This window comes from Accipiter gentilis, chromosome 11, assembly GCF_929443795.1.
Source record: "Accipiter gentilis chromosome 11, bAccGen1.1, whole genome shotgun sequence".
Taxonomy (NCBI): Eukaryota; Metazoa; Chordata; class Aves; order Accipitriformes; family Accipitridae; genus Astur; species Astur gentilis.
In genome coordinates, this window is record NC_064890.1 from 7211960 (window position 1) to 7224354 (window position 12395).

At 36.1% G+C, this 12395-nt stretch overlaps 2 protein-coding genes across 2 annotated transcripts in view; one reads left to right on the forward strand and one right to left on the reverse strand.

The window, feature by feature from the left end:
* DHTKD1 (dehydrogenase E1 and transketolase domain containing 1) overlaps positions 1 to 12395 on the forward strand; it is a 206926-nt gene that overhangs the window by 156153 nt on the left and 38378 nt on the right. The window lies entirely within an intron of this gene.
* The window catches only part of UPF2 (UPF2 regulator of nonsense mediated mRNA decay), a 67415-nt gene that overhangs the window by 43886 nt on the left and 11134 nt on the right, over positions 1 to 12395 (reverse strand). The window contains exons 4-8 of the mRNA XM_049814431.1: positions 11021 to 11181; positions 9808 to 10005; positions 7765 to 7914; positions 1106 to 1209; positions 506 to 591 (exon numbers count right to left, since the gene is read on the reverse strand). Of these exons, the coding sequence (XP_049670388.1) occupies positions 506 to 591; positions 1106 to 1209; positions 7765 to 7914; positions 9808 to 10005; positions 11021 to 11181 (699 nt within the window). The remainder of the gene's footprint in view (positions 1 to 505; positions 592 to 1105; positions 1210 to 7764; positions 7915 to 9807; positions 10006 to 11020; positions 11182 to 12395) is intronic.

Below are 12395 nucleotides of genomic sequence, written 5' to 3' on the forward strand. Positions count from 1 at the left end.
TAGAACCAGCTTTGTTCCAGAACGTACAAGGCTATTATAATGGCTATGTACTGTATCAGAATTAATGTATCACAAAAAAATCTTCCTTCCTAAACTACACTGAGCTCTAACTATTCACAGGTTCTTATAAAAACAAAAGTGCAAATTCTCCCAAATGAAATATATCGTCCTTTTTTGAAGGAAGGTAGGTTTTGCTGTTGTTTTCATGGTTAAAAAAGTCATGAAAAGATCCACTATAAACACACAAGTACCAGAAAACAGAAACTATTAAAAAAATGTATACTACTATGGCAAAATATTGCTGTGAATTGCTTGATCATTAATCCTAAATATTTCTTCAGTGCTCTAGCATAAATCACTCCAGGTGTGCACATCAGGAATAAACAAATATAACTTGGAATATGCATTGGTTTTCAGTAAGTTAAACAGTTAAAAAAATATATACATAAGTTAAGTTAAATAATAACCACAGGGTGGATCCAGCTTGTTCTCCTTCATTTCTTACCTTTGTCTAGGAACTATGAAAAGTGCTCGTACTAGTTTTCTTCTGTTGGCTTTTGTATTCATATTCATGCAAAAATCCATTGCTGCCTATAAAGAGAAAAGTCAATACAATACTTTACCCTTAACGCAGTGGTTTTTTATTTAAAGCAATATAGCATGCTTTTCAAAAGTATCTTTTAAAGAGCTATCCCTGTTACATGCAGCTGCTTTAAAAACAACCATACAGAAAAATCTTCATTTTTGTCTAGAATGAACAGTTAGAGAACATGTCCAGTTACATAAATACAGACTGATTCTTTGGATCAACACAAGGAAGAGAGCAGATTTACGTAGATGGGGAGTAATTTGTCAGGGAGTGATAGGAGGAAAAAAGGAAAAAGCCAAGTCTACTTCTAAAACAAACTAATACATAAGAAAACAGGCAGACAAAACCAGTATCACATGGTATTGGGCAATGACTGAGAAAAAGAAAATATTTTCTTCAGATTAAAAATGAATTCAGCTACTGCTAGACTCCAAAGCTTCAAATCTTTATTTCCCATCTATTTGATCTAGCATTATAGCTTTTAATAGTGGAAAAAAATGCAAACCACGACTATACCTTGTCTATGAGGTCTCTGTTGACACAATTTGGAAGCTGCTGAAGAAAAGCATCTACTATAAGTTTTAAATGAGATCCAGTACTGGCTTCTTCATCCTCTTGTTCTAACAGAGTGAAATAAACAAGCAGCACACATCTTTAAGCTATGAAATACAATGCTTACAATCACATTCCCCAAACAGCACATTTGTAATGTTTAGCTGTTAAATAGTCATCCACAGATTGAAAAAATAAGACAAAGATGAATACAAAATTTCTTTTTTTTAACGCAAAAAAATCCATTAGTTGTCTGTGCCAACAAAAGTCAAAAGTACCACCTTTAAAACTTGTCTTCCTATTCATGAAGTTCCCTACCTCCTAGTTTATATACTGTCAGGAGCAACAACAAATACATACTCCTAGAAAACTACTGTAATTTCTTTAATTGATAAAAGGAGGACCACAAGAAGGCCCAAACATGGGGGAAAATAATGGGGGGCGGGGGGGAACCCCCAAACATCTTAATGCAATTGTGGATTCTACTTTTTTATGTATGTTTGCCTTGCAGGAGAAATAGAATTTTTGATAAAAAATATCCATTACAGCCATTGTTTCATCCAGTATGTTCTCGACATCTTTTCACTTGAGGCTGTTAAGAGCTAGAGGCCAACTTAATTCCTTCAGTTGTACAGAAACCAGAGTACAGAGCCATAAAGCAGCAAGGATGGAGGGTTGATCACATAGCAATTGCAAGGCAAGTAACAACTTGTTTTTCAAGCAAATGCTTCTGTGTAATTTACAACATAGGAAGCAGCAATAGTTACCTGTATCTACTGAACAGGTCAATACACTAATCAAGCAGAAGACTGCAGGACACCACCACTGAAATTCAGATTTTCTGACATCAACTATGAAGATCTCACCAGACCAATCCCCCTACAGTTACCCTCTAATTGCCAAACTTGTGGTATGCTTCAAAAAACTTCCAGATTTACTAAGTCCCGGAGAAAAGTTTAGTTTGCTCTATAGCACAAGCAGCCAAAAAAATGAATTACATATAACACCAACACTTGGAAAGAACCCTTCCTTGGCTAAAGCAATACAAAAGAACACTGCTTTCTGAAAAAGGACCATGATGAAGCTTGGTTTTCTTTCAGTTTGAGAATGTTCAGCAGTAACAAGAATACCTAAGAGGTATTTGAAAGGAAAGCAGAGACAGACAGAATTCAGAGAAGAATATAGTGGTGGAGGTGGAAACCACACTCAAGTAAAATACAAAATACACAACACGTGGTAAAGTCACTATGTCTTTGCAGGCTACATGGCAAGATAAACCAGCATGGAAGACTCAAGTTCCTTTTTCAAGTTACTGCAAGGCAAAAGATGCTACATTGTAGGACTTTCTTTTCCTGTTTTTGGAAACTGCCAGGGGCAGGGGTTGAGCTTAGGTAGAGAAATCCTAAGAAAGAATTGCTCCAAGGATCATTGCCAGCTACCCAATCTTGAAGGTGCTAGAAATTAAAGCAGATGACAAAGCCTTCTCTCTTGCACAGGTAACTAGAAGTTGGAAGAACAAGAGAAGTGTTCATTAAGAAAGGAGGAAAAAAAAAAGAAGAAAAGGAAGATGTTCCAGATGCTCAGACAAAAGTGGACCATGAAGTTTTAAATGCTTAATGGAATGCTGACTCTCTCATTACCTATATACTCAGAGTTCACCAGGATGCATGCAATAGCTGGAACCAGACAATTTTTACTAGCAAATCTTGGTTTAATGCACTTTTTTCCATTTAGATATGTACAGCCACACCTTCCTGTCCCCTTTTAATGTTCTTGTATCTTCCTCTTTTTCCGTTACAGCAATTAGTTGTCTCACCTCAGTCTTCTACTCAAACTGACTCAATACTCTTGAAATAAATAAAAAAAAGTCTTTGACAATTCAGTCACTTTTCAAGACAATGTTTCAAGAGGCCCTGCTATCACATTCAATTTCAACAGTTCCCAAATGTATCTCTTCTTTTACTGGTCCTCTCCTTCACTGGAGGGCTACAGATATTCTCACATTGTATTTTTTTCGTATCACGGTATGTGGATCTTTTCTAAGTGGAAAAGCTCATTTGTGGTACCTGAAGCACGTTTTGGACTTCAGACAGAAAATTAAGAATTTGAGGGACAGGAAATGAAATGGTCAGGGCTTCCTTCTCTAAGGCAAACGATGATTCCAAGTATGCAATTAATGCAAAAATAGTTCGTTTCTTGCTTTTCGCTTTGATCCTCTTGAGTTCCAGTCTTTCATCATCACCACATTTTAAAACTGTATTACCTCTTTTTTAAAATTTACTACAAGTAGTAATGTATAACAAATACAGTTAGACTATTCGTAATAGCCTCTCTGGGTGCAGATCAAATCATGCAGTATGATCACTGTAGAGACTGAAAGAAAAATTATTTTTTAAACACCTTTATATTTAACCAGAAATGCATGCAATCCTGCAATTTTCAAGGAGAAGAACTGAGAAAACATCAGAAGACACTAAGGACTTACTGAAGTTCTTCTGCACATGCTTCCTGAGAAAGCCCTGGCTCCCTTATTGTCAACATCTTTTTTTAATTTTTATAAAACTATAACCTTACAGAGGGTTCTTTCCTAGAAACTCCGCTCTGCCTGAAAGCTTCAGTCTGCTTTGTATAGTATCACCCAGACAGTGGAAATAACAGGTGTGCTTTTGTAATGCTAGTAGCTATTCCTCTGACATGAGTTTCTGTAATTAATTTGATCATGCAGGAGCCCTCACACTCAGATGGTACAAACCAATACTGTAGCAAACTGTTGGCTGGATCCCCTTCTCTGTACAACACTTAGGCATAAGCATAATGTTAAACATCTTGTTGAATTAAAGATTCACTGAGGAATGTGTTCAGAATCAAGTCTCACAAGTCCAAAAAATATTTCTTAATGAATTTTTTTAGCTTTTTTTAAGTGCCTGCTTTTCTGATAGAAACTTTTCTAGCTCACTAAACAGTGTAGCAAAATTAACAGGGTTGACTTAATACTCACTTCTACACATCATCCCTGCTGCTGACCAACCATAAAATAACTGGTGCTAGATATATATTAACAGACTCCTCCTGCCCCTAGTACCCTTGATGGCTTCCACCCTGGCCATTCCTTACTTAACACCTTTGTCTCCATTCACACAGCTTCATTTTTAACATTTTATCTTCTCTTAAAAACAACCTCAAAACTCACTTCTTTCAGCATGTTTTCCGTCACTATTTTCAGCGCCGGTGCTATCTGCTCCCTCTCTCTTCCCTGAGCATATTGAAAATAAGAAAATTAAGATTCACTCAAAGTTAACACAATAGAGAAACAACATAAGTTAGCTGAATGCCTGGTAAACAAACCTCTTCAACTAACTGCATCAAGTTTCCTTTTACATGTCTTATCTTAAACTTAGTTGACTATAGACTCCAACATTTAGGGAAAAAGTGCAGAAACAGGCACTGCAATGCTGTGAAGGATGCTACACCAAGGCAGACCTGCTTTAAAAACACACACTTTGCAGAACTGTCTTGTGTCCCTCGTATTTGGAGAGAAAAGGCTGAAGAGAAGTGACAGAAAGAGATGCAGAAGTAACAAAAGATATGCAGTACCCACTGTCTGACTGGACTGTCTACCCTATTTATCCTATTTTCCCCTCTATAATTTACTTATTCCCTCTGCCAATGAAATCCACATCCCCAGATTATCACAATAACTAAAGCTACTTTTCTTCATCTTGGACCTCAGGCTGGACGGGACTCTGAGCAACCTGATGTAGTTAAATATGTCCCTGCTCACTGGAGGCGAGCTGGGCTAGATGAGCTTTAAAGGTCCCTTCCAACCCAAACCATTCTATGATTCTTATGATCTAAGACCCTGCTATACCTCATGGCATCCTCCCTTTTTATACTAAAGGCCCATCTCAGCCTAGGAATACTCTGTTTTATGTTTGTAATAGTATCATAATACAGTGAGTTTCATTCTTTGCTGGCTTTGCACAAAACATTACTACTAACTTACCTCAAGTACAGATGCACAAAAATTCAGTACATAAGAAGAAAAGTTAAAGCTGTATTTTGCAGCTGAAGGACACCTAATTTTCCTAATTTCAAACCTAAGCGAATTTTACTGAAGAGAAAGGCTGAAAAAAATCTACCCATTCACTAGATGGAAATATATCTCAGAACTTGAAGCAACACCTAAATTCAGAATTTTGTTAATTCTGTATATCTGGTGCTACCAACTAGGGGCGTTCAGAATTACACACACCAAAAAACCATCATTGTGTTTCTCTATAGGTTTCAAGTAAAGTAACATGTGCTGCTAATTTATAGCCTAGTTTTCTAGCAGAACAAGGATTTGGCTATCATATCTATTTTAATTTCCATCATTAATTTATGAAGCTACTTGTCAGCATCAAAGAAATTTGACAAAGGTACAGAATTTGCAAAGACACTAAGTTTTTACATGTTTCACATAAAATAAACTAATGAGCAAAGACAATCATGAAGCAATAGTTCTCCACTATGAAAAAGCCTACACTGTGAGCCAAATGACATTACCTTCACAAGGTAGAAAGTAAAAGGCTTTCTTTAAGGGCTGGCTATTTAAAGAGAAAAAATAAACCCCCTTCTGACACATTTTAGAGTAACCTTTCAGATGGGAGAATGTTTAATGCTCAGTCAATAGCTAGTTTAAAACCAGAAACTAGTATTGATGGTTAATATTTTATATTATGACAAAACACGCATCACTTTTCCCTTACAATCAAAAGTACAATCATCAATCCCTTCTGTGCTACTGTACATACTCAAACTGCCATTGCCTCGCAGTGAGCTAGAACCATACAAAGGCTACATCTTCCACTCCTGATCTCATCTCCTGTTATTCCTTCCTCACTTCTAGAGGATCTTACACTCTCATGTTGTTTGGCTTTGTCTTTATATTTGGAATAATCTTCATCCTCCTATCAAGTTAAGGATCCTTCAAAAAAAGACAAGAAGGAAATATCCATGTTCCTTTAGGTATCTATTGATAAGAGTATTTTTGACCTATCTAGCAGGCTATGACCAGTCCAGAATGAACTGCTCTTTTTCCTTTTGATTTCAAAAGAATGTCTACGTGTACCTCCCTTATAGAGAGCTGAAACCAAGCTCTTCACTGTTTTGTTTGGGATCTCTGACTGGAGGGTAACAACTCACTAACAGTGAACATCCTGCAATTAAAACTTAACATCTTAACCAGTTTAATGAGCTGATGAGTACTCAAAGAAAAATATAAATGGAAGGGAAAATCTATTCCAAAGAGGGTATGGCTTTTTCCAACCTGTCTGGGTAAAGAAAGGACAAACCTAAGGGAATATTACATAGAATTATCCTGACAGCTTTCTTTTCAGAAGGAGTCTGAACCAGCCTGACTCTAGAGCTGTCTAATTTCTTTGAATTTGTGAGGTGTCACAGACCATCATAGTCCCAGTATTAATTTCAGCTTAACTAACTTTAGTCCAATTTAAAGATCCATATGCCCTGGCCCATCCCTGTTGTCAGCTGAAAGAGACTGGCACTTTGAGAAGTTGTTCCAGCTACTCAACACCCAAACCTGCAGATGCATGCACCAGTTTGGTTATATGAACCCATGCTTTAAACACCAATACAGTCTTTGCCAGGGCTTGAACTTCTTTAACTTCTTTGCTTTGATATGAACTCCACAGCTTGCAGATTTGGCTTTAACTTCTTAGCTTTTAAAGCCCATTGCAGTTTCAAGCAAAAAGATGATTAGATTATAAATTCACTAGATCAGGTAGGATTTTCACTTTTAAGCCACAGAATCTCCAGCCAGTGGACTCTAGATGTGATATTTTTTTTCTCCCCCCACCTTCTAGACACAGAACAAGTTTCCTCCTTCAGAAATTAAAGAAAAGAATCTACACTGGAAATCCAAAGCAACAAAACTGATGTGTCTTAACAAACCAGGCTCAAAGAAAACACCTCACTTGCTCCTCTATGAATTTGGCTCTTAAAACCTGATGTTGCTTTTCCCACTTTTCAGTACCAATGAAAGAAAAACTTGTAATTCATAAGAAAAATTCTTAAGAAACATTTTGCTGCTGTCTCCTCTAGTAAAACTAACACAGCTAGATTTTCACAGGTGCCATTTGCCGTCCTTTATGCATAATTAGAGGTTAGAATTCTTAAATCCTACTATGTAAAGCCATAACATCAAAAGAAAACTCTTTAATGATTGAGACAGAAAGGCAGAGCTGAATCTTAGATTTCCAGACAAGTTAAAAACCAGAAAATATTATTAGTACCCTAAGCACATTTGGTGAGAAAATAATGCATTGCAGTCTATATACTACTTTCTAGTCACTTTTCAGACAACTGCCTTCACATTTAATTATTTTTAAAAGCTATATGAAGGAATCTGTAACTTTCAGTATGTAAATTCCATATAATACTTTTCACTTGTATCAATGTCTTGTTATAAATGCATTTTTGACCATAATCCTAACAGTTTCTAGCTACTAGTTTCATAAATAAATAGATCTCTCTTAAGTCACTCTGCCTACTGACTAAAACCTATCAAGCTCAAAAAAGCAATCAGGAAACAACAAAGAATTCCTAAACCGAATTCTTTTTACCTTGCTCATCAAGAAGCTTTTTTGTAAGATCTTCTGCCTCATCTCCACAGTCTAACTCCAGGGGGTCATCATTAATATCCAGGTTCTCCAGCTCCAACTCCAAATCCTCACTCCCAGCTGCTTCCTTATTATCTTTGGCATCTTTTGAATCTATACAAAAGTTAAGCAGAAGTTTTAAATTATTAAATATATGCAGTCATTATTAGAATACTGAAAGACTCATGTTGCTAAACCTATGTCTCTTTAGTGTCTTAGTCTTGTTAAAAGGAAATGGCATTAAGAATATCCACTTCTTGAGGCTATACCATCTCATCTGTTAGGTCTCAGTGGTTTATTATCCTTCATATAGCTCTACCCATATGCCTGAAAACCCCAAACATTTACCTACACTGGGGTCTGTTAAGGATTGTCAACAGATTCCAGTGCTTTGGTTTGTTCTGAACTACACCTGGTACGTCTTCATTGGATGACATACATACATTCAAATGGAACAAGATACTCAGAAATGCAGCAATCTAAGTCCAAAAGTGCTTAAAATGGACTGCCAGGCCACCACATGGAAATTGCAAGCAAAAAAACCTGCATACTGGGAAGGTCAGATAGAGAAACAGTATCCTCCAAAACCCCAGTAAATGAATATCACAAACATTATTCAAAAAAGAGCCAGATTCAAAGATACAATTTCTAATTTAATGTTTGCACTTCATATTCTTCATAGCTCACCTGATAACAAAACTGACAAAGCAAGGTAAACAGAAAGTGTTTTACACAGACCAAGAATAAATAAATAAAAAACCCAAAAAGCAGAACAGGAGGAAGATACTGAAGAAATAATGTGCTATGTAGAAGGCCAAATAAAAATAATATTTTCCTTGAAAACAAATAATCTATGAATCTCTAGATGAAGATTCAGAAAGGAATAGCTAATATTTTTCTTGGACAACAACACTAGTCCAGCATAGAGCATTCTTCCAAGAGATTACTATCTACAACATTTTGCTATTCTTTCAGGCCTCCTTCAAGCCTCATTTGCAGGCTATGCTTCATAACAGAAATAATTTTCAAGGCAAATAACCTTATTAAAATATTTAAATTTTTCAAACAAAAATGTGACAACTTCTAAAGAGTGCACACGTCATACAGGAATAGCAGACTCACAGAACAGGCAAACTGTTTAGAATCACAGACAAAATTAGTCTGGAATGGACCTTGGTGAGGTCTCTAGTTCAACCTTCTGCTCAAAGTGGATGAGCACTGTATTCACACCAGATTTCTCAGGGATTTTTTTCCATATGTCTTGAAAAATCTCTTAAAACAGAGATTCCAGCCTCCCTAGGCAAGCTGCTCCAACACCTAATAGTCCTCACAGGGAAAGTTCAGAATTTAGAAATCAGAAAGAAGGCCATGAGCTATAAAGTCGAAATTCCTTTAATGCTCAACACTGACCTACTGCACGCGCATTAGAAAATCATGTAGCCTGGGTCTTTGCTGGCATTTCTTCAACACCAAAACACTGCTCTTATCCAAACATGCATCTTCTGTTACACTTTGAGCCAGTGATGGTGAATGTCATTTTTATCCCATTAAAGCTAAAGTCTATCAATGCCTGGTTGTGAATCTAGAGCTGCATCAGAAGTGAGGAACCATCCAGGCCTCTTAATCTACTGGAATTTTATAGCGAGACATTTAGCTACCATTAAAAATTTAGTGGAAAAAACCAGAATGAACACTAACACGTTTCAAAGAAGGTAAACTTCTAGGTTTCTCACAGAAAAGTTAGTATTTACTCATATTGGTTAAACTGCAATTATTTTAAATTTAAAATTCTATCAATATTAAAAGGCATTTACTTTTTTTTTCTTCCTTAAATACCATACCCAGATATAATCCCTACCCCACATAGTTTCTGCCCTAAAAATTCATCCAACCTGGTGTACTGTCCTGATCACCACAAATTATTTCATTAGAGACTCATTACCTCCACCAAATTTGCTTATCTGTTGGACAAGGTATGTTAAAAAACCACTCATCTAAGCATTCTACCTCTTGATTCATCTTTGCTGGAATCCTTGTTCTGGGAACATTTTTCATTATCTTTAAACAAAATTGCTGGCACAAAAGCCTTTAAGTCGATGAGATTCTCATAGAAGTTTCTAGCATCTTCATCTTCCCAGATACCCCCCTCCAGGTCATATTCTCCAGGCTTTCCTGGTGTGAAAATATCAATACCAGGTCCATGCTCTGCAAAAACAGTGAAACCATAAGAAAGTCACTCAAATTTCTGATCTTCTAAAGGGAAGCACCTTTAAAAAAATACTTTTAGAGACATGTTAACCTATTTATTACTACCACTGTTTTCACTTAAATATTGCAACGTATACTTTAAAGTGCTTTTAACAACCCAATCTTAATAGCAGATATATCAGTAAGTTATCTTAAAATTGTAAATTTGACATTGATAGAAAACACAGACAGTATGAGAGTGAAAGTCAAAACAAGTAAAACCAAGCAGCATGTTATGTGGTGTTAGAAAGGAAAGCTATAACAGACTTTAACCATGTTAGCATAAAAAGTAATCACTGAGTATGATGAACTGTACCCCACTGTATTTTCAGAATAGAGGTTTAAAAAGAATAATTTTGAATTTGGAGGGATTCAAGAAATAAAGCTTTTGTAACCTCAAGATCACTTCAGACAAAAAGTACACTCATGATTTCAACATCATCTCTAAATCTAAAATTTGAGATTAAGGCATTGAATAGCTCTGCCAGTTAAATGCTGTACTTCTCCACAGGAGGTCAGAGAGCCACCTAGTGACTTATCTGGCTTAACAATATGTTCCTGCTCATCACATCATGACCCAAAATATATTGCAAACCCATTTTTTAACAATATCAGATTTTGAAACTCTAACATAAACAGTTATTTAAATATTAAAAAAATGCATTATATTAAATGGAAAGGATTAGGTTAAAAACATTTTTAATTTCCATTTATTCCTATATTACCTGAAACAAATCTAAAGAAGTATTACTTAAGTTACTGTAACTACACAGCATATACAACAGTTATCGTTACATGTTACATTTAATTACGCTAATAAAAAAGCATGTATTATTCATTCAATGACATCTTTAAGGGGGAAATAAAAAGAAATAAACAGAAAGAACACATCAGTAGGAGGGTTTGGTTAGCTTTCCCACCATGTTCAAGCCAAGTCCAGCATTCTGTTTACTTGCTTTAGAAGATGGCCTACCCTCAGGTGTTGGTTTCTCTTGGGGAAGGTCAGGCATGTTTTCATCCAAAAGATCAGCTAGAGATTGAGAATTTGCCAACAGCTTTTGATACGACATTGCAAATTCCTCATATTGCTTGTGTCGATCTTCACTCAGTTCTCCTTTGGAGTGAAGAATGCGCCTACAAAAATCAAAGTTAGAGTAAGACAACCTTTTTTCTTAAGATGTATTTGAGCTATACTGAACCACTACCAACTCCTCTGAGCAAAGCTAATCTTCCCTTTGAGGGAACTGTGAGAATTCTAGTTTAAGACAATAGCAAAAATGTGAGCAACACTAATTTTTTCCAAACAACCACACTGAATTACCAACTTCAATATCATTGAGGATAGTATAGTCACAGAAGCTTTAACTTCAATGTCCAAACAGAAAGGCTAACATTTCTTTGCCATGATTATCTTGTAACAGTCCTGCACTATGAAAAGGCTTTTGTAGTAAATTACAACAGTCAACTTACATGAAAGCTGGATAAAAATTGCTTTGCATCTGTAACAATACATTCCCGTGTTGTTCAAATGATTAAATGGGCAATCATCACCGGGAGGCTCAAAAGAAAGTTGCATGCTACAACCAGCCCATTAATTTTCCAAACCAAGTTATTTCAAGCAGCTACATTTGTTTTTTCACTTGCTCTTTTTCTTTTATGAAACTATCCATACTTATTTTAAATTCTCATTTTTAAAATTGAAACCTGTTGTCAAAAGCAACTTGCATTTGAAGGATTGTAATCACTGCTTACAAGTGCACAATAAAACAGTTTCAGGATTACACGCAGAACAGTACAACACAATTTTCTTAAAAAACTACAATTAAGGTTATCTTGGATTTTAGACAAAAAGTATCAAGACCTTTCAGTAGTTTGAACCAAATATACAGAACAAGGTCATTTCTGCTAGTACAAAGCTTGCCACGGAAGACTGATGAAAGACTGTCATCCTTGATTTTGGGTTAACTAAGAATAAGCTGGTTGCTTATTAGCAATGTTCTAGTTTGTCCTCAACTGGGGCTCCTTAGAAGTGCATTTTCCCATCTGTGGCATGATCCACTCTGCATGAACAATTCTTAATATGGATGAGGCACAGTCAGTTCTTTAGCAGTAAGGGACACTTTGGGCCAGCTGAGCTGTTTGGGGACCTACTACAGCAAACATACAAATGGACTCGGATCAAACATGGACTTTCAAAGGGAAGCTGACAGAAGGAGCTTGCCTAGCAAGTTTCCAATTTGTTTTATGGTATCTTGAATAATGCTAGTAACATTGGACTAACTAGCTGTAACCACCAACAAAGCACTCTGCACTGAGATGAAAGCATCAGAAGATAAAGTTTGAAATAA